Below are 23434 nucleotides of genomic sequence, written 5' to 3' on the forward strand. Positions count from 1 at the left end.
ATTTGTTGAAATTCCTCCAGACGGAGCAAACTGATCCTTTTGCGAAAAGTTGTCTTGCACAAATTGAAGTTTTTAAGCAATTTTGATATTTACTTATTGTCTTTTCCAAAAACTTATTCATTATACTCAGTTGAGCAGAGCTCACAGAGTATATTAAGTTTGATTGGATAACGGTTGGTTGTACTGGTATAAAGGAATCGAGATAGATATAGACTTCCATATATCAAAATCATCAGGATCGAAAAATTGATTGAGCCATGTCCGTCCGTCCGTTAACACGATAACTTGAGTAAATTTTAAGATATCTTGATAAAATTTGGTATGTAGGTTCCTGAGCACTCATCTCAGATCGCTATTTAAAATGAACGATATCGGACTATAACCACGCCCACTTTTTCGATATCGAAAATTTCGAAAAACCGGAAAAGTGCATTGATTCATTACCAAAGACATCTAAAGCGATGAAACTTGGTAGGTGAGTTGAACTTATGACGCAGAATAGAAAATTAGTAAAATTTTGGACAACGGGCGTGGCACCACCCACTTTTAAAAGAAGGTAATTTAAAAATTGTGCAAGCTGTAATTTGGCATTCGTTAAACATATCATGATGAAATTTGGCAGGACCGTTACTCCTATTACTGTATGGACGCTTAATAAAAATTAGCAAAATCGGAGAAGGACCACGCCCACTTTTAAAAAAAAATTTTTTTTAAGTAAAATTTTAACAAAAAATTTAATATCTTTACAGTATATAAGTAAATTATGTCAACATTCAACTCCAGCAATGATATGGTGCAACAAAATACAAAAATAAAAGAAAATTTCAAAATGGGCGTGGCTCCGCCCTTTTTCATTTAATTTGTCTAGGATACTTTTAATGCCATAAGTCGAACAAAAATCTACAAATCCTTTTGAAATTTGGTAGGGGCATAGATTTTGTGACGCTAACTATTTTCTGTGAAAATGGGCGAAATCGGTTCAAGCCACGCCCAGTTTTTATACACAGTCGTCCGTATGTCCTTCCGCATGGCCGTTAACACGATAACTTGAGCAAAAACCGATATATCTTTACTAAACTTAGTCCACGTACTTATCTGAGCTCACTATATCTTGGTATAAAAAATGAACGAAATCCGACTATGACCACGCCCACTTTTTCGATATCGAAAATTACGAAAATGAAAAAAATGCCACAATTCTATACCAAATGCGAAAAAAGGGATGAAACATGGTAATTGGATTGGTTTATTGACGCGAAATATAACTTTAGAAAAAAACTTTGTAAAATGGTATATTAAGTAGAAGAAAATGAAAAAGTTCTGCAGGGCGAAATAAAAAACCCTTGAAATCTTGGCAGGTATTAAATATATAAATAAATTAGCGGTATCCAACAGATGATGTTCTATGTCACCCTGGTCCACATTTTGGTCGATATTTGGAAAACGCTTTCACGTATACAACTACCACCACTCTCTTTTAAAATTCTCATTAAAAAAAATAAAAAAATAAATGTAAGGCGCGATAACCTCCGAAGAGATTTAAGGCCGAGCTTCTCTTCCAATTTGCGTCGTGCTCCTCATGATTTTCCTACAAATTGGCCGGACGGGACCTACATGTTTTATGCCGGCTCCGAACGGCATCTGCAAGGCAGATGAGTTTTCACTGAGAGCTTTTCATGGCAGAAATACACCCGGAGCGCTTGCCAGACACTGCCGAGGGGCGACACCGCTTAGAAAAATTGTCTTCTAATTGAAAAACCTTATTTCTAAAATTTTGATGTTGCTTTGCCCGGGGCTTGAACCCAGGGCATACGGTGTGGTAGGCGAAGCACGCTACCATCACACCACGGCGGCCGCCAAATTCTCATTAATACCTTTAATTTGATACCAATATCGTACAAACACATTCTAGAGTCACCCCTGGTCCACCTTTATGGCGATATCTCGAAAAGGCGTCCACCTATAGAACGAAGGCCCACTCCCTTTTAAAAATACTCATTAACACCTTTCATTTGATACCCATATCGTACAAACAAAGTCCAGAGTCACCCCTGGTCCACCTTTATTGCGATATCTCGAAAAGGTGACCACCTATACAACTACCACCACTCCCTTTTAAAACCCTCATTAATACCTTTAATTTGATACCCATATCGTACAAACACATTCTAGAGTCACCCTGGTCCACCTTTATGGCGATATTTCGAAACGGCGTCCACCTATAGAACTAAGGCCCACTCCGTTTTAAAACCCTCATTAATACCTTTAATTGACACCCATATTGTACAAACAAATTCCAGGGTCACCCCTGGTCCACCTCTATGGAGATATCTCGAAACGGCGTCCACCTATGGAACTAAGGATTACTCCCTTTTAAAATACTCATTAACACCTCTCATTTGATACCCATATCGTACAAACAAAGTCCAGAGTCACCCCTGGTCCACCTTTATAGCGATATCTCGAAAAGGCGACCACCTATACAACTACCACCACTCCCTTTTAAAACCCTCATTAATACCTTTCATTTGATACCCATACCGTACACACAAATTCTAGAGTCAACCCTGATCCACCTTTATGGCGATATTTCGAAAAGGCGTCCACCTATAGAACTAAGGCCCACTCTCTTTTAAACCCCTCATTAATACCTTTAATTTGATACCCATATTGTACAAACAAATTCTAGGGTCACCCCTGGTCCACCTTTATGGAAATATCTCGAAATGGCGTCCACCTATGGAACTAGGGATTACTCCCTTTTAAAATACTCATTAACACCTTTCATTTGATACCCATATCGTACAAACAAAGGCCAGAGTCACCCCCGGTCCACCTTTATAGCGATATCTCGAAAAGGCGACCACCTATACAACTACCACCACTCCCTTTTAAAACTCTCATTAATACCTTTCATTTGATACCCATATCGTACACACAAATTCTAGAGTCAACCCTGATCCACCTTTATGCCGATATCCCTAAATGGTGTCCACGTATAGAACTATGGCCCACTCCCTCATAAAATACTCTTTAATGCTTTTCATTTGATGCCCATATCGTATAAACAAAGCCTAGAGTCACCCCTGGTCCACCCCTGCGATACCTCGAAAAGGCGTCCACCTATGGCGATATCTCGAAAAGGCGACCACCTATAGAACTAAGGCCCACTCCCTTTTAAAATACTCATTAACACTTTTCGTTTGATACCCATATTGTACAAACGCATTCTAGAGTCACCCCTGGTCCACCTTTGTGGAGATATCTCCAAACGGCGTCCACCTATGGAACTAAGGATTACTCCCTTTTAAAATACTCATTAACACCTTCCATTTGATACCCATATCGTACAAACAAATTCTAGATTCAACCCTGATCCACATTTATGGCGATATCCCTAAATGGCGTCTACCTATAGAACTATGGCCCACTCCCTCATAAAATACTCTTTAATGCCTTTCATTTGATACACATGTCATACAAACACATTCCAGGGTTTCCCTCGGTTCATTTTCCTACATGGTTATTTTCCCTTATGTTGTCACCATAGCTCTCAACTGAGTATGTAATGTTGGGTTACACCCGAACTTAACCTTCCTTACTTGTTTTTAATATCAACTAAAGTTGAGCAAAGAAGGCATTTTAATTAATCTTTTGAGAAGCTATTTATCTATTATTAATAAAATTGGCGAATTTTAAAACAATTTATTTAATATTTTCTTTAGTAAAGCTGATCTGGTTATTTTTGAGGTTAAATGGTATATTATACTAAACTAGACTACGTTTTCGTACCACATTACCCGCCAACTTTTGGGGAAGCGGCATTTCGGGTTCACCCGAAATTTGTCTTCTAAATTGTAAACTGTTGGTGATACATGATATTTCACTAAACAAAATGTGACCAAAAAGACCTGAATTGGACTAATGGTTTGTTCAAAATAACCCAAAAACTAAACGCTATACCACAAATGCTGCAGTTCCTCTATCTTAAGGAAAATGGCATTTTTACCCGCTCTAGTGGTAGCCTCTTTATCCTTTTTGCTTCATTTGAACGAAAATGAGTTCAGAATAGAACCATATATGTATTATTGCGCAGCTCTATAACACTATTAACCACACAAAGAAAATAACAACAGCGTTTCAAGTGCACTGCTGGGTATGTTATGTTCGGTTTCACCCGAACTTGGACTTTCTTACTTGTTTTCACTAAAATGTATTGCAGCCTATGGGAAGTATTGGAAATGAATTTGTGATAATAACTTTCCACTAATTTTTTCACCTGCATATCTGCCCTGATTTTACTTATTTATTATACCAAATAATAAACCGTTTGTGTTATTAAAAAAATTTGTTTACGTACCATAGCCCCAGGAAGGACACTCCTAACAGATTTAAGGTTATAAGCATATTAATGAAATGAATAAAGTGAAGTGTAATTATTTTTTTGTGTACTTAGCTATTTTTATAGGCAACCACATGTGGAATGCAATTTTATACAACACCTTTGACTTATTGATTTTTTAGATACATATTTCGTGCTATTATTCAATTATAGTCTGGGACAATTCTATTATAAAACTAAAAAGTGCATTTTTATACTCAGCTGAGCGGAGCTCACAGAGTATATTAATTTTGTTCGCACAACGGAACCCCGTAACGGCATAAACTAATCGAGATTGATATAGATTTCTATATATCAAAATGATCTGGGCGAAAAAAGAAATTCATTTAGCCATGTCCGTCCGTCCGTCCGTCTGTTCGTCCGCCCGTAAACACGATAACTTGAGTAAATTTTGAGGTATCTTGATGAACTTTGGTATGTCGATTCCTGGGTGCTCATCTCAGATCGCTATTTAAAATGAACGAAATCGAACAACAACCACGCCCACTTTTTCGATATCAAAAATTTGGAAAAACCGAAGAAGTGCGATAATTCATTACCAAAGACGGATAATACGATGAAACTTGGTAGGTGCATTGACCTTATGACGCAAAATAAAAAATTAGTAAAGTTTTGGACAATGGGCGTGGCAGCGCCCACTTTTAAAAGAAGGTAATTTAGAAGTTTTGCAAGCAGTAATTTGGCAGTCGTTAAAGATATTATGATGAAATTTGGCAGGAATATTACTCCTGTTACTATATGTATGCTAAATAAAAATTAGCAAAATCGGATGAGAAACACGCCCACTTTTTAACAAAAAAATTTTAAAAGTCAAATTTTAACAAAAATTTAATATCTTTACAGTATATACATAAGTAACTTAAGTCAACATTCAACTCCAGTAATGATATGGTGCCACAAAATACCCCTTTATCATTAAATTTGTCTATATTACTTTTAATGGCATAAGTCGAACATAAATTTACCAATCGGTTGAAGCCACGCCCAGTTTTTATACACAGTCGACCGTCTGTCCTAACCTAACCTAACCGTCTGTCCTTCCGCTCGGCCGTTAACACGATAACTTGAGAAAAAATCGATATATCTTTACTAAACTTAGTTCACGTACTTATCTGAGCTCACTTTATCTTGGTAATAAAAATGGGCGAAATCCGACTATGACACGCCCACTTTTTCGATATCGAAAATTTGGAAAAGCGAAAAAAATGCTATATGTAATTCTATACCAAATACGAAAAAGGGATGAAACATGATGATTGGATTGCTTTTTTGACGCAAACTATAACTTTAGAAAAAACTTTGTAAAATGGGCGTGAAACCTACCATATTGAGTAGAAGAAAATGGAAAAGTTCTGCAGGGCGAAATCAAAAGCCCTTGGAATCATGGCAGGAATACTGTTCGTGGTATTACATTTATAAATAAATTAGCGGTACCCGACAGATGATGCTCTGGGTTACCCTGGTCCACATTTTGGTCGATATCTCGAAACGCCTTCACATATACAACTTAGGGCTACTCCCTTATAAAATACTCATTAACACCTTTCATTTGATACCCATGTCATACAAACACATTCCAGGGTTATTCTAGGTTCATTTTACTATATGGTTATTCTCCCTCATTTTGTCTCCAAAGCTCTCAGCTGAGTATGTAATGTTCGCTTACACCCGAACTTCGCCTTCCTTACTTGTTAGTAATGGAATTATAATTTAAATAGCATTTAATTTTGTTATGATAAGAGAAATTTTTTCTTAATATAATTAGGTCAGTGTGACAAAAAGACCTAAATACATAGCTTTATGCATATTTATAATATATCTATCGCTAGTTATAAACAAACTGCTTAGGCGGTTCAACGAAGGACCAGTCAAACTTACGGCATATGCAAATAACGTTACAGTCCATCATAAGCGGCAGATGCCTAACAAATATCAGCTATCTAATGGATCAGGCACTTCGGTATGTACATGCCTGGGCAACTGGAGTTGGGTTAAGCGCCAATGCGCGAAACCGATCTAGTATTATTTACTAGGAAGTATAAGGTCTTTAAATGGACTAAATCTAAGCTTGGAGGGGTAACGTTGCAAGAAAAATATAGCACAAAGTATTTAGGAGTTATACTAGATAGTAAGTTGTCGTGGAAACTCCATGTGAAAGAGAGAGCGAAGAAAGCCTCCCCGGCACTCTATTATTATTATTAATGATTAGCACAACGTGAGCCTTAAAAACTACCCCAGCAACAGCATTGCATGCCATTCTACACATCCGGCCTGCAGACCTAACGGCCAAAAACATCATGTTAGCAGCTGTAACAAGACTTAAGGAATCGGGGCAGCTTGAGTGCAAGCCTTATGAGCACAGTAGTATAGCGCCATTTAATATCGGGCAATCAGAATATATGGTCCTCTGCCCGAGCTTCGAAAGAGATACAATTGAACCGGAGGGTTGGTGCCGGGGTGCAGAAATGACAGAACATATTCTACATGTGTATATATATGGTTCCAAATTAGCGGAAGGGGTTGGGTCTGCTGTTTACTGGTAACGAAAAGGTCAGTCGACGATAGACGTCCCATTCTGTTTAGGAGAAATCAAAAGGAGACAAGAGTTGCATATGATCCATCAAGCAGGAAAGACGTGGACAAAAAGGGGGGCTGCAAAATTTCTAAGATCATGTGCAAAGCCTACGATATTAGACTCACATAGTGGCTCATATCTCTGAAGAGATAAGACTTAAGGCTCACGATGGGCATACTTACTGGGCACTGCCTTCTGGCATCACATGCTTATAAGTTAGGCCTCGTCAGTAACAGCAAGTGTAAGAAGTGTGAGCTGCAGGAAGAAACAGTTGAACAAGTTCTGTGTTCATGTCATGCGCTAGCCAAGTCAAGGCTCCAGCTATTAGGAGCGGCAGAGTTGCCAGATCTCGAGGCAGCAATTAAGCTGGGTCCTATAAAACTTCTGGTATTTACCAAGAGGACGGAATTATTCTATAACATCTATCCTGACACCTGATTAGGGTTCTTCCGTTTGGTCATCAAACAAATTCTGGTAACACTATGGACATATTAAGTCTATGCGAGCCCTTTATTGACCGGCCATTTCAACCTAACCTAACCTATATAATATTGTGACGAATATTAGTGACACTAAGTGATACTCTCATCACTAATCTGATACTAAGTAAATAAAGCCACAACAACAATAAAGCAAGCAGTCACTTGAATGTACATAAACGAATCAATCATTATGTCTACACTTATGTACGTACACCCAGCGAAGAGAAAACGCACAAACACATGCATATATCTTATCTGAGTTGCTCACAAAAGTAGGCAATAATTTGTGCAAGTATCACTCATATATACACGCGCATATGAGAAGCTATAAACGTAGTTATAGCTGGTAATTTTATAGCGGGTAACTAACTAGTAAATTCTAGAAATAGAAGCGCCTAGAAATATGCCAACGAGGAAACGAGCAGTAACAGTTGAGGCACGACCAATCAGTTTGATTTAAGCACGCTATCTGTCGAGAAGTAGTAGTGTTAGTAAAGGCCATTTTGCATTATTGAGAAGTGAAGTTATTTATTCAAAAGTTTAGTGATTCGAACGTTAATAGAAGGTTGCAAATAAGCGGAGTTTCCCAAAAATCTTTACAATATCTACATTATGTATATATATGGTAGTTATGTAGGTATTGTATTGATTTACTTATTAGTTGAACTTTACTGATTCGACAAACGTATTAAGTAGAAAATAGCAAAAGACTTTGCTAAGAGATAGTAAGCTAAATTTCTGAGGGTACTCACACCACCATTATCTCACTTTATTATAACAAAGCAGAGCTGGGCGAAATATCTACGTGTTCTTTGCCCAATCCATATATAGCAGACGAGGTCTAGTCAAAAGTATTGTGCGAAAGATTGAAGACCAACGTGAATTGGCTGATTGAACTTTTTGAATGCGGCTTCAGACGGTAAATCTACCATTGACAAGATTTTCACCATATGCCAAATCTTAGGAAAAAAATTGCGAAAAAAATTGACACCTCTTCGTCGAGCCGCCTTCGAAAGTACGAAAATGAGCAGCCTATATGCCGCTAGGTCTGAATATGGTGTCTCCACAAAACGTGTACAGCGTTAAGCAGCTCAGTCAGAATTAGACCTCACCGAGCTGTTCAGGTTTCTGGCAGGGTGACCCAGATTGACATCACTCCAAACTGGTTGGCAGCCATAATTTCGAAATAGCAAGAGCCTTCGTTACACAAACAATAACGTCAGCCACTTTTGCCAACAAATGCTACTTTCGACTAAGTAGGCAATTGAAAAGTTAAGCCCTCCCGAGACAAACGAGATCATGCTATACAAGTCACTTCCAATACCCGTCCTGCTATATGGGGCAAAAGCATGGATCATGACAACAACAGATGAGACGGCTCTGGGAGTGCTCAAAAATTTATTCAATAGATTTATGGGCGTCGTCGATGGCGAGTACCGATACATATTTAGTTATGAGCTCTACGTGCTTTATGCAGACGCCAACATGGTTCAGTGAATAAAAACAAAACGGCTATGCTGGCTAGGCCAGATTATGCGATTTAAAGATAAAGCTTCGACCAAGAAAAGTATTCTTATAGGAACCCGCCTATGGAAGCAGTGGAAGAGGGCAGCCCTCACACCACTGGAACGACCAGGTGGAAAACGATTTAAACTCCCTTGGTGTGACCAATTGGCGCCAGATAGCCCAACGGTAAATGACTGGCAAGCCTTTTGGATGGTCATAACCATTTAAACGGTTAAACGCCAATTAAGTAAGTAGGTTATTGAATTAACTTTACTTAAATAGTAAAAAATAGTATGCCACTTAGCTAAAAAGGGCGCATCCCTTGCAGCTTGCTCCGTAGACGTCCCAATTAGACATGGCGAGATTAAGCGAAGGCGAGAGATGCACATGATCGACCAAGCGGGAAAGGCGTGGGTTCAAGCGCGGGGCTGTAAAGTGTCGAATATTATGTGTAGGTCTTACAACCTTAGACTAACAAAGTGGCTTCTATCATTAAAAAGAGAGGACTGTAGACTCATGATGGGTATTCTGACTGGACACTGCCTCCTGGCGTCACATTCCATTAAATTAGACTTGGTCAGTGGTAGCAGATGTAGGAAGTGCGGGTTGGAGGAGCAAACGATCGAGCACGTTCTGTGCTCGTACCCTGCGCTTGCCAGGCTAAGACTGCAGCTTTTAGGAGTGATACAGCTGTCAGATATAGAAGTAGCAGGTTGCTTAAGTCCCAGGAAGTTTCTAGTATTTGCCAAGAGGACGGAGTTATTTAAAATATAGGTCCTGGTTTTTGATAGGGTTTTGCAGTTTGGTCGTTAAAACAAACTTCTGGTAACACTACGGACTCACTGAGTCTATGTGAGGTCCTCATAGACCGGCCAGTGCAACCTAACCTAACCTTGCTAAGTGTCGCAATTAGATAAGCCAAATCATCTCCCCCACGCTCTTGTTACAAAAAGCTGCTGTCGATCTTAGCGTAAAAATGGTGTATTTTTATTCCGTTGGGGTGGACTGACTGACAAAAGCCACCTCATATGGTTATGGGTACGGGTAGAGTTACACAGACAAGTTGAGGTTATGGTTTTGTTTATGCTTGCGGTCATAGTTGTGCTTCAGGCCTGCGTAGATTACATTCACAATCACTGTCGTTATTCAAATCACGCTGCCCATTACACTTAGCTCTGCCTAAATCACACCTACGGTACGACGTAATAAGTTATTACCACTCTTATTAATGGAGAAAATGTCGTCACTTTATCGAATGGAAAAGTTCCATTTCAAAAGGACAGCGAGCTGAGCAACGTCGGTGACATTATTTTCATCAAGCAAAAAAATATATACATAACAAATTGGCGCGGTTTACGTCCAAGGAGATTTAGGACGAGCTTTTTTTCTTACGAATTGGCGCGACGGGTCCTGCATGTTTTATTCTGACTCCGAACTGCAGCTGCAAGGCAAATGAATTTTCACTGAAAAGCTTTCCATGGTCCATAGTCAACGAACTGATTATACCTTATCAGTGCGGCTTCAGACCCAGTAAGACTACTATTGCCTTGATCTTTACGATACTGGAGAAGACTCACGATAACGCTATGTCTGAATTTAAGTTAGGTTGGGTTAGGTTAGGTGATAGCTGGCCTGATAAGGAAAGCTCACTTGGAGAACACGAAGGTCCGTTGTGATACCACATACAACAAAAATAACGGTGACGTAGATCTATCTACATAGAGAATTATACCGATCTCAACCTTCGATAAATCCTCGGGAGATCCAAGTGAGTCGCGACCGAAGTACTTTCGCCTAGTTCTGCCAAAAGCTGGGCAATCAAGCATAAAGTGATTTTATGATTCCACCTCATCATCCTCCATACAGCTACAGCAGGATGGAGTTTCCAGTATATTGAGACGTACCGCATTGGACAGTGCCCTGTCAAAACCCCAATGACCATTGGTAGGTGAGCCTTAGTGAACCCAATTATTTCGGCAGACCTTCCTCCGCAATCCACTTTCGGCCAGAAAGTTTTTGCTACCCTGCAAGAGGTGATGTCCGCCCAACATTTGCTGAGCTGATTCGAGGCCCAGCTATGGAGGAGCAAACCACAGGTGGCCAGCGGAATCCCGAAATCCCTACAACCACCTTCATCCGGTTCGGTTGTGCCGCTGCGGGCTAAGAGATCCGCTTGACAGTTCTCCGGGATATCATTATGGCCCGGGACCCAGATAATCTTATTTATAATGTCTCAATTTAAGTTCCCTGCAAATTTAATAAGGATCTGTCAAATGACGTTGAGCAACACCACCATCTCCGTAAGAACTGGTTGGTAAGGACCTCTCCGAACCATTCGAAAGAAAATAATGGAGTAAATAATTCAAGCAACAGAACAAACCCGTGATGGTACAATCAAGCCGTGAGCATATCATCGATCTTGTTGGACTTAGCAAACGCGCTGTGAGTTCTACCTTTTCTGGATTACATAAAGAGGCAAAATAAGTTGATATTGCAGTAAATGGGGACAAGACGTAGTACTTGCTGTCATCCAAGAACGAAGCTACGCTTTCCGCAACCTCGTCACAGTTGACGGATATGAATTCGAGACTGTGAACGACTGCGTGTATTTGGAAACCAGCATCAACAGCGAAAACACTCTCAGCTTAGAAATCAAAGGGAGAATTATTCTTAACAACTAGTGCTACTTTGGACTGAATAGAAAATTGAGAAATAAGGTTACCTCTCGACGAACAAAGCTCTACAATTCGCTCATCATAGCTATCCTGATATATTGCTCGGAATAATAGACGGTGTCGAGAGAGATACAACAACAACGTAAAGACCTACAAATGAAACCACAAGTACAAAATCAACATAATTTCAACGCTACATCTGCTACAAAAACCAAAAAAAAAGAGAAAATACAAAGGTCGGCATAACAATGCCCATAAAAGCAAATAGCAATAAATTTTTTTTTTGCTCTCGCTACACTACTTCGTTTGGAGTTTTTTTCTGATATTTACTTCCCCCTAAAACACGACGTAGCTCATAGCAGAGCATAAGAAATGCTATCAGTTGTTTATGCTACGGCTCTGCTCTATGCTCTGTTCATGCTCAGAGCCGGACAAGCATATTTTTTGCTGCTACAGCTACTCTAGAGTTTCAAATGCTTACACTGTTCACTAATGCACTTCAGCTACCAAAAAAATTACTATTTTCTATTAGTTTTTAGTACGCAAATGTATATGAAGTATACCTGTAAGGATTTCAAAGAAGGCCAACACTACCACGACGCGCGAAATTAAATTCATTTCCCACAACTTCACAGTAACTCTCTATGCGCTCTTAATTACAACTGCAAAGCAATATTTACCAAGCATGTGAAATACAAAAAGTTTTCTATTTCTTAAACGACTTATTTCCCATAATCGTTTGGCGTTAATCTAATCATCAAAGAATTCTACAAAACTTGCACAGGTGCTTATCTCATCGATTTTATTGTAAACGATATAATAAATCGGCGAATTGTTTGATTCTTTGTTAGTATTATTGTGCATATATATTATGCGTATCGTCACTTATGTACTTAGCTAAAATGCTTGTCTCGTGCACTCACTATAAGTTCAATTACTTGAAGTCTTTAACATTGTATACATTACTATTAACCCTTGAATGCAAGTGAAAAGTTATGCATTCAGTTTTTTCAGTTTATGGAAAGTTTTAGAATAATGACATTCTCTTCCAATTTCCGTCGTGCTCCTTTTAGTTTTTCTTACAAATTGGCGGGACGGGACCTACTTGTTTAATGCCGACTCCGAACGGCATCTGCAAGGCAGATGAGTTTTCACTAAGAAACTTTTCATGACAGGAATACACTCGCAGTGCTTGCCAAACATTGCCGACGGGCTACCCCGCATAGAAAAAAATTCTTCTAATTGAAAAAACTTGTTTCTAAAATTTTGATCTTGCTTTGCCGGGGGCGTGAACCCAGAATCCATCACACCACAGCTACCGCCATGCATTTCCAATTATGAAAGCTTTATAAAGTCGATAGTAACTTTGCCGTGTTAAATCAACAGCATTCGATTTAGGGGCCCTTTCTCGCGTAGCTTCACATATATTGCTAAATAAGTTGTGGGGATACACAGTGATGGTGACCAACGGGATTTTTTATTAACTAGAGTTGGCCAAGGGGTTGAAATTCAACCACTGCATTGGTCACTAAGTATGCTACATAGAACAATAAACCTATGCATTACTATCCAATTCTTCATTTTATTTCATTTCTTTTTTTTTTTTCTTTTCTTCTAATTCCTTTCCTTCACTTTCCTTCTCTTTCCTTTCCTTTCCTTTCTTTTCATTTTCCTTTCTTTCCCTTCCTTTGCTTTCTTTTCGTTCCGTTGCGTTTATTTTCCTTTAATTTAATTTTCTTCCTTTTTATTTCCATTTCTTTCCTTTCCTTTTATTTCCGTTTTCTTTCTTTCCCTTCCTTCATTAAACTTTTTTATTGTATTTTATTTTAAATTTTTTTAATGTAAATCTCATTTTTTATTTCTTTTATTTTATTTTATTTTGTTTTATTTTATTTTCTTTTATTTTATTTTACTTTATTTTATTTTATTTTTACTTTATTTCATTTTGTTTTATTTTATTTTATTTTATTTTATGTTATTTTATTTCATTCCATTCCATTTCATTTTATTTCGTTGTATTTTTTTTTCGTTTTTTTTTTTTTATTTTAATTTTTATTATTTGAATGAGTTTTAAGCGGGGATTACCCTTATTTCTTTAAATGTATGAAAATATTTGAAGCAATTTTTAATTTATAATTTATTTAATAATTTGGGAAAAATTTATACAACGTGACACCAGGACGGACAAGGTTATACTTTTTTTTTTTTAAATCTCTTCAAAGCCTTTTCTCCCGGGAGTGGGATTCGAACCTGCACTCCTACGATGGTTGAAGTGTTATACACGCATTCAGCCACGACATGCCTTAGTTGTTGTAAATGTTCCCCCAATTGCCTTCTTGGCATATTTGCTTTATGCATAGTACATACTTCGTATGGCATCATGGCGTTTATAACACTTCAACCATCGTAGGAGTTCGGGTTCGAATCCCACTCCCGGGAGAAAAGGCTTTGAAGAGATTTAAATATAAAAAAAAAGGTAAATCGCAACAGCTGTCTCCTTGTCCGTCCTGTTGTTGTTGTTGTTGTAGCGATAAGGTTGCTCCCCGAAGGCTTTGGGGAGTGTTATCGATGTGATGGTCCTTTGCCGGATACAAATCCGGTACGCTCCGGTACCACAGCACCATTAAGGTACTAGCCCGACCATCCCGGGAACGATTTATGTGGCCACATTAAACCTTCAGGCCATCCCCTCCCTCCCCACCCCAAGTTCCATGAGGAGCTTGGGGTCGCCAGAGCCTCGTCTGTTAGTGAAACAGGATTCGCCGCGGATAGGTGAGGTTGACAATTGGGTTTGGAGAAGCTATATATTGCGCTGGCAACCTGAAGGGTTGCGCTACACACCCCTTGAATCTGGTATTTTAGTCGCCTCTTACGACAGGCATACCTACCGCGGGTATATTCTGACCCCCTTACCCGCTGGGGGCCTTGTTCGTCCTGATGTCATGTTGCTTAAATTTTTCCCAAATTATTAAATAAGTTATTTATTTATTTTTATTTTTTATTTAATTTAATTTCATTTTGTTTTGTCTTATATGATGTTTTTTATTTATTTTTTTCGTTACATTTCATTTCATTTTATTTTATTTTGTTTTGTTTCTTTTTTTATTTTTTTTTTTTTATTGCATTTAATTATAATTTATTTTATTATATTTTTTGAAATTACAATTTTTTATAAGTCATACCAATAATAAAACAATAAACAAAAACCTACCGCATTTGCACGTGATTGATATCTCTGGCTCTAAATTTCCAACAAAAGAGCAGAATGTAAACATCTTTTAACGCTATTGCTGCATGCAAAAGAAAAGTAAAAGAGAGGGGAAAAAGGAGTGCAAGGACAAAGACAAGCTTTTGTTTTTACATTTATAAAAGGTTATTAGATTTCTTCTTGCTTCAAAAGTACATTAAAACATATTTAATTGTGCAGGTCGTTTATTTGATTACTTAAATACTCCCACCAACTCTAAGAATATAATTTTATTTGCTAAGTAAAGCAAGCCAAATGAAAAATGAACAAAAATACTAAGATCATGAAAAAGTTGTAATTATTTCATATTTTGTGATCGTTGCGTGCTTGAAAGTAGTCAGATGGAATGATTGTCTAGCTACGCTTGCTGACCACAGATTTGGGAGGCCGGTGAATACGTGAAGAAATAATTATTGAACTCTGCCTTATTGTATATTTAAACAGAACTATAAAAAGGTATACAAAAAAAATACGGACAGTAAAAGCCATTAATTTGAGCTATCTATTTTGCATCATCCATGTTTTTTTGTGCGTCTTTTTCCGGACCAGTTGATACGCGGGCGCCGAATCATGGGGATATTCCACTCAGCTCTCGATATATGCGAAAATTTAAAAAATAGTAAACGAACTTAACCCATTCATTTAATAACTTACTGCTATTCTGACAATATAAAGGCCAAGCGGTTAGGCCGCCGAGCTATATCCACGACGATATCTGCCATTTTTGCCTGCCAACCGACAGCAGAGGCAAGGAACTAGCACTGCGATATCAATACGATATTCTGCAGGGTAAACGGCGAGGCTCCCACTCGGATTGGAGGTAAGTGTCACAGCTCGCCAAACACTTCCATTGTCAGTGCAGAACTTATGAACTGCGTTGAATGGCAGCCTAACATCCGACCACCTGCCCATATCCCCTCAATACGGCAATCAACTTATTTATTCACCTCTGATCCGTGAACTTTCATTTTTTTCCAAGATACAAATTGGAAAGATCACAAAACTTTCACAAATCAATCTTTTGCTGCCCTCCCCCTCTCATACTGATGTCCGGCAAGGAAAGCGCGCGTTCCGCATTCATTCGTTTCGACTTCGGCACGCTTGATTCCGGGGGGTAAAATACCTAAAATCATACCACATTTCCCGCCCGAAGCTGCAGCCCTAGCAAAACACATGACCTAGCGTGACAGCTCGGCCCTAGATAACCTCATTTCTCAACTTAGATAATATGCAGCTGGTGAACACAACTTGCGGAATAGGAAGATCATCTTAAGAGCTGTAATATTTCTACGGGTGCTGATAAATTGTGGTCAACCGTGAAATCTTTGTGGAACCCGACAGACAGGTACATAAGCACAAGAACGTCGTCCCGCCCATTACCATTACCCGCACATAGGTTGAAGAAGCCATTATAAAGGCCAAACCCTCCAACCCAATAAGCCCAGACGGTATAGCCATGCCAATGCTTGTACACGTTGGCGATGCGGTAGTAAACTATCCTGAAACACGTTCACAACTTGTCGTTGAAGTCTTTGTCAATCCAGCACAATGGAGAAGGGCTAGGTTAATCCCCTGCTGCGAAAGCCTGTGAAACCAGCTGAATATTGGTCATATCAGCCGATACTCATCTTTTGCTACTAGCGAAGACGTTGAAAATCGCGAAATGAGGAATTTTACTGTGAATCTTCGCTTAGTCACCCATCAGCATGGCTTCCGCAAAATTCACAGAGATTTTCACACTTCTGTTTGATTTCTACATATCAAAGCTGCCTTCCACATCAGAAGAAGTTGCTACAATTTCCTGTGCCGACGACTGCACTATAATGGCAGCTGGACGCGGTCCTTCAATAGGAGAACAGATAGATTTTGCTGAATTGTCACAAAACTGGACATCCCAACAAACGACCTCTTGATCTAGCTCCGTCTACATGAAAGAGGAAAAATCTCTGTAAGCATTGTGATAAGATTCGTCACCTACCCGTTTAGCCATTTGATTCAGAGAAGCATAACGACACGCTAGGCCTAATTCACACTGAGTAGGTAAACACCTTCGCTGGATCGCGCCCGGTGGACTCTATTATAAACTATCCAATTTTGCAGAAGACGAAATCATGGTACCAAGGCAGACACGAGTCCCTCCGAGCCAACTTCGTTCTGGACACCGTAATTAGTTAGAGCGAGATTTGCTTTTTATGGTCTGGAAATTCGGTACTCTTTCAGCTGGCTGATTTTTCTGTGAAGGCAAAGGTTGAAATCACCTCCATACAGGAAGCACGTAGTACGGGGCAAGACAGTAGGACAATAGGGTGACACATGGACGGGGTGGGAAAGATATTTTGTACTGCCGCGAATGGTTGTGAACAAGCGTATAGCCTCGAACAGCCACAATGTGAGATTTTCACTTAGTACATGATGCGGTGGAAGAATATAAGAACTTCTCCTATGAGAAACTATAATATGCATGCGATGACAGCCCTCGCCATGATAAAAAAATCATGCTTGGCTAATTTATATCCAGAATGAGAAAGGAAGTCGTCTTTGTAACATCTTCCAACAGGTTGAGGTTATTTGATTTCGTCACGACTCGAACTATGATATACACGAATTATACACGAAGCTACTTGACTGCCTCTCAATCGAAGAACACAAAACATAACTGATATCGTTATGATCGACGGCAGACATTGATCCAGTGTTCTGAATGTACATAATTTCTTTCAAATACTCCAAAAGCCATCGCATGTTATTCCAAGACATCCTATCTTTCCGAGCCATAAATCTGGACAGGTGTGATGAGTGGCTTGTAAAGCGTGATTTTTATTCGTCGAGAGAGAACTTTACTATTCATTTGCCCACTCAGTCAAAAGTATCGCTTATTCAATAGAGTTATTTGCCGTATTGATAAGGTCCAATCAGTTCGTTGACTTTATGCTTCAGTCTTTCGTACAGAACACTAGATAGATAGGCTTATTCCGCGGTAACTAGCGCAGTTTGTGGGGTCGCACTATTTTGTTTAAATCCGAGATTGGGAGTGAGAGTTGGAGTGGTAGTTGGAGTAAGAATTGGGGCAAGAGTGGGAGTGAGAGTGAGAATTGTAGTAAGATTGAGAGTTTAAGTGGGAAGGGGAGTGGGAATGGGACTGGGAGTGGGTATGGGGGTGTGAGGGAGATAAATGGAATGGGAGATAGAAAATAATAAGAAGAAAGTAGAAGAGAATGGTATAGAGAGAGAAGAGAGAAAGCTAGGCTCACCTGGCTATTTATTCTATTCATACAAAATTTTATGATATTTTTATGCTTGCCTAATTAATCTTTTTTCTAAATACTCTGTTTGACATATGTTTTGTTTTTAGAAGAAAAAATCCATTAATGTTCTTATAGCCAGGCCCGACGAGAGGGGAGGGGGAATGGGGGGATTCCCCCCGGTCCCCGGGGTTTCTCAGGGGGCCCGCGATTTAGAGGTACTAAACCATTTTTTTAATTCCGGAGGGTCTTTAGTTGTTCCATGTGCAAATTTTAAGCCGCATTTCAAAAGCAACGAATATTGATAATGATATTTTGCGACAATAAAAACATCAAACAAAAATGTATGTTTACATGAATCCGAAATCGTAAAGTTTTCGTGGTGACACTGATGAAGGTTCATCTTCAAAAAGTCTTCCAACAGTACCACCAAATCTGTATCAAAGTCCAAATTATTTAAACGTCTTCGATATCGGTACCGTGAATAATGAGTTTTTGCGATCTGAAGAAGTCAACGAAATAATTCGTCGAGGTCATCAAAAGTGTCCTGTTATTTTTCCACGTGATTGTCATGACGAGGCATTTCCTACCTCGTTGTTAAACAGAATCTTGCCAAATTGAGATAAAGTGGAGCGTGACTAGTTAGTGTGGAGTGCCAGTAGCAATGCTTTTTATTGCCTACCATGTCGTCTTTTAAACACCAATACTTTAAATCGACCTAAAATTTGCTGTGCGGATATTCGAAATTCCAGGTATAGAAGAAGCTATACGATAAACTGCCACCACACGAAAATACCTTATCGCTACAACAACAACAACAACAAGGTCCGACATCTTAATACCTTATTAGGTGATTTGAAGTTGATCAGGAACCAATGGGAAACAATTTTAAACGAATGCAAAACAGTTGCTATTCAATTGAACATCTCGCCAAAGTTTCCGGACATTCGAAAGAGAAACCCCAAAGGACGTTCTGAATATAATTTAAATGAGATGATTACGGATGATTCAGAGTCTGATTTTAAGAACAATACATTCCTGGTGATCGTTGATTCGGTAATCACTGGCATTACTGAACGATTTGCAGCTATGAGAAATTTGAGCGAAACGTTTTCTTTCCTGTGGCAATTTGAAGACATGTATGAAACTACCGTTCAGGCGAGCGCAGAAAAGTTTTGTCGAAAAATATGTCGGACATTTCTCAAAGATTAGAATGCGAAATAATTCACTTGAAACACATTTACGAAGCAAATTTTGATAAAGGTCTGTCTCCATTGAAATTGCTAAATGCCATCTATGTTCAAAACCTGTATACAATTTCCCCAACATTTGTGTTGCTATCTTTTGCACTATACCTGTCACTGTAGCTAGTGCAGAACGTTCCTTCAGCGTCCTTTCAAGAATCAAAAACTTTCATAGAACGCGTTCATCTCCAGAGCGAGTTTCAGGACTTGCCACGCTTTGTGTTGAATACGATTTGGCAAGACAGTTAAATTTTGATATTATTATAAAAAATTTTGCAGCGAAAAAAGCAAGAAAAGCCACTCTTTGATATCCGAACCTTCTATATTGAATAATTAAAATTTATAATCATCATTAAATTTATCAAAAATATATTAAAATGTTACCAAATAACTAGAAAAGATTATTTGAAACAATATGTGGCTGTTAAAAGAGAATTTTATTTCTACGATACAATAAAACAGTATAGTGTGACAAATATTATCATCACTAAGCGATAATATCATCACTAAGCCGATACTAAACAGCCACTCGTATGCACGTAAACAAGTCAATCGTCATGTGCACACGTACATGCAAGGCAGCAGAGAGATACTCACAAACGCATGTCATCATCAGCCGATGTATTACTTACATATACACCCGCATATGGCTGCAAACTACAAATATACATGTATATACCTGGTAACCAAGCATGAAGTTCACGAAATTACTAGACCTTAGGAGAAATGGGTGAACGAGGAAACCGAGAGTATAAAAGCAGTGCAAGCTGAAGCATGACTAATCAGTTTTGATTTAGTAGTCTAATAAACACCATTTTGCATTATTGAATATTGGAGTTATTTATTCAACAGTTTAGCGATTCGAACGTTAGCAGAAGGTTTGGAATAAGCGGAATTTCCCTAAATTCGTTACAATAGTAAATATTCTGTGTTAATTTTGTTTTCAGCTCTTAGTACAAAAATCATTTGGTTGATGTGGGAAAAATTTTTTTTGATGTAATCCATCACTAACGATTCATGAATAAGACGTTTTTAATTCAAATTAATCAAATGTATTAGTAGATTTTTTATAGGGGCCCGTAAATTGTTTAGTCCCGGGCCCGGATTTTCTCTCTACGGCCCTGCTAATAGCAAAACTATTTTTGCTCCTTTCTACTACATACGCCGTAAAATTAGACACTCAAATGAAATAATAAATAGGCGTGGTTTGTGTAACTTAAAAATATAATGCCATGTTCTATTGTAACTATTTTTAAAGAAATACATTTTTGATTGCTATACATACCAATGCAGTCTAACGAATATCCAAGTTTTCCAAGAAATTTTTGTTTACTTTTGTGCAGTTGTATAGTTTCAATGTTTAACTTTCCAGAATTCGAAATTTATAAATGTTTTCAAAAAATATTTGAACATTTTATTCACTTAATTTCACATTAATATTATTGAATATTTATCAGCATAAGTACTTTGGATTTTGTTAAGAAAAATTTTTTGTTAAATTCCACATCTGTATGTCAATGATTAGTTATGCGGTGAGTATGCTTGTAGTCATATATGTACATATGTAGGTGTAAATAAAATAAATATGCATTTTAGGGTGGATCTGATTTTCCAAATGGAAGTTGTTCTACAATTCAAAGGCGAATTTCCGACCTTATACCTACTTATAAAAAAACACACAATTCTCAATAATAATTCGTTATTTTTTATATTCTGATGATTAAGGCACACTTGCAGAGCGGCAGATAAATTTTTTAGCTCAAAGTTAATTTCAACAAGTAAGGGCGGGACTGTCTTAGGCTGTGTCGAAGACTTCATACCTTTCATGAATTGGGCTGAACAAATATTGTCCCATTCGTAATATCCAAATAATCGGTTGTATAAGAGAATAGATATATATAGTGAACAGGTGTATATACCTATGCGATTTTTAATATAAATATAAAATAAACAAGTAAGGAAGTCTAAGTTCGGGTGAAACCGGACATTACATACCCAGCTGAACGCTTGAAATGCTGTTGTTGTTTGTTTTGTGTGCTTAATAGTAGCCATGTTTTTTTTTTACATCTGTAGACGTTTACGCTTAAACTTTATATGGACTCCTAAGCGCCAAACTTTAAATACATCTCTGAAATTGCTTCGCATAAAATTAGTACTACTAAATTTCAATATGCATTATACTCAGATGTAACTGAAATATGTGTATATGTTGTTGTTGTTTTAGCAGTGCTACGCCCCACTTAATAGCTGCGACCGATCACAAATTGTCACCAATATCCTCTAACGGGAGTCCAAGGAAACGTGCTGTTTCAACAGGGGTGGACCATAATGAAAGGGGTGTTAGAGGCGTTGGTTCCACATTACAATTAAGGAGATGGTTGGTGTCATGTGGGTACACAATGCAAGCCGAGCATACATTTTGTATGTCGGGGTTGATTCTGGATAGGTGCTTAAGAGTTTAACCTGTTACAGTATCCAGATCGAAGTTGAGCTAGAGTGACACGCGTTTCCCTGGGTAGTGTGCGTTTCTCTTCCGCAAGTTTTGGGTACTGTTCTTTGAGTACTTGATTCACCGGGAAATTCCTGGCATAAAGGTCCGACGCCTGTTTGTGGAGTTCACTGAGGACCTGCTTATGTTTTTTTTTTCTTCATACGGCTGAGTTTTCAGGTGCCGCATTTCCTCATAATGCTTGCGGAGATGACTCCTTAAGTCCCTAGGCGGTGTTGGCTCATCAATCAGATGTCTGTTGGGATGGCCAGGTTTCTGGGTATTCAAAAGGAACTGTTTGATTAGCATCTCATTCCTCTCCCTGATGGGGAGTATTCTTACCTTATTATGTAGATGGTGTTCTGGAGACATAAGAAGATAGCCCGTGGCGGTTATGAGGGCAGTATTTTGGCAGGCCTGTAGCTTCTTCCAGTGGGTAATTTTTAGGATTGGCGACCATATAGGGGACGCGTAGCATGCAATCGGCTGGCCAATTGCTTTGTATGTGGTAATGAGCGTTTCTTTGTATTTTCCCCAAGTACTGCCAGCAAGGGATTTGAGGATTTTATTATGGCTCTGGATTTTCGGTACAATTGCGGCTGCGTGCTCACCAAAATGTAGATCCTGATCAAACATCACACCCAAGATTTTGGGGTGTAGGACAGTCGGTAGCGTAGTGCCATCGACGTGGATGTTCAAAATGGTCGACATTTGACATATGTGTCTATGTTTCACCTCAGCACTAATGGTGTGTATCCACTATTCATCGCAACCGATTCAGCTATATGTTATACACTATGGCCACCAGAGATTTATGTCTCCGATTTTAGGTACTCCCTGTTCTGTAGCTAGTTAGTTAACCACTGCCGCTAGATGGCTCCCCTAACTATTATCTAAGTGAGGATAAGCGTTTTTTTACGCGCAAACGTAAACGGATACGCGTGTAAAAAAAACACACCTAGTGTTACAAGGCTGCGCAATAAAAATATATATATGGTTCTATTCTGAACTAATTTTTCTTCGAGTTATGGTTCCCGAAATTAAATTTGAAAATTTCCCTATTTATTGCTATAAATCCACTTGGAAATGAAATACTATTGATACAAAGCTCTTTTTTGCAAAGATATAGCTTATTTTATTCGTCCACGACCCGCGATTTCGCTCATTTTCAATACCAATCTATTCTGGGTCCAGATAAGCTCGTGTACCAAATTTGGTGAAGATATCTCAATATTTACTCAAGTTATCAAAGTGTTGCCGAGGAGCTAAAAACGAGCGATTAGTTAATGAAAAGTTATCGATTTGCTATAGAAAAGTTTTAGTTATTATTTCGATAGTAAATCTAAAACAAATCGATATCTTTCGGTAACATTGCGATATCATTCTAATAACATATCAATATGAAATGGTTATTTTTTCGATAACATATCGAAAACTTATCGATAGCAAATCCATAACTTTTCGATAATAAACAGACAACAAAGCGATTATTTGCCGATAGTAAACGGATAACTTTCGATAACAAACCAATAATATGCTGATAGCAAGGCGATAATAATAATAGCACTATAAT

At 38.4% G+C, this 23434-nt stretch overlaps 1 protein-coding gene across 13 annotated transcripts in view; it reads right to left on the reverse strand.

Annotated features, from left to right (window-relative positions):
• Window positions 1-23434, reverse strand: part of LOC137237856 (prion-like-(Q/N-rich) domain-bearing protein 25) — a 60812-nt gene that overhangs the window by 31887 nt on the left and 5491 nt on the right. For 4 of the 13 annotated variants that reach the window (XM_067762153.1, XM_067762150.1, XM_067762149.1 and 1 more), the window contains exon 2: window positions 20659-20880. The exons of 3 other annotated variants lie outside the window; for them this stretch is intronic. Coding sequence is in view for 4 of the 10 variants with exons in the window: in XM_067762147.1 (XP_067618248.1) it covers window positions 12204-12258 (55 nt within the window). In the remaining 6 variants the exon portion in view is untranslated. Of the gene's footprint in view, window positions 1-12203; window positions 13415-20658; window positions 20881-23434 lie in introns of those variants that run through there. 6 more of the 13 variants (XM_067762147.1, XM_067762156.1, XM_067762146.1 and 3 more) reach the window with 4 other exon arrangements.

This window comes from Eurosta solidaginis, chromosome 1 (assembly GCF_040869045.1).
Source record: "Eurosta solidaginis isolate ZX-2024a chromosome 1, ASM4086904v1, whole genome shotgun sequence".
Taxonomy (NCBI): Eukaryota; Metazoa; Arthropoda; class Insecta; order Diptera; family Tephritidae; genus Eurosta; species Eurosta solidaginis.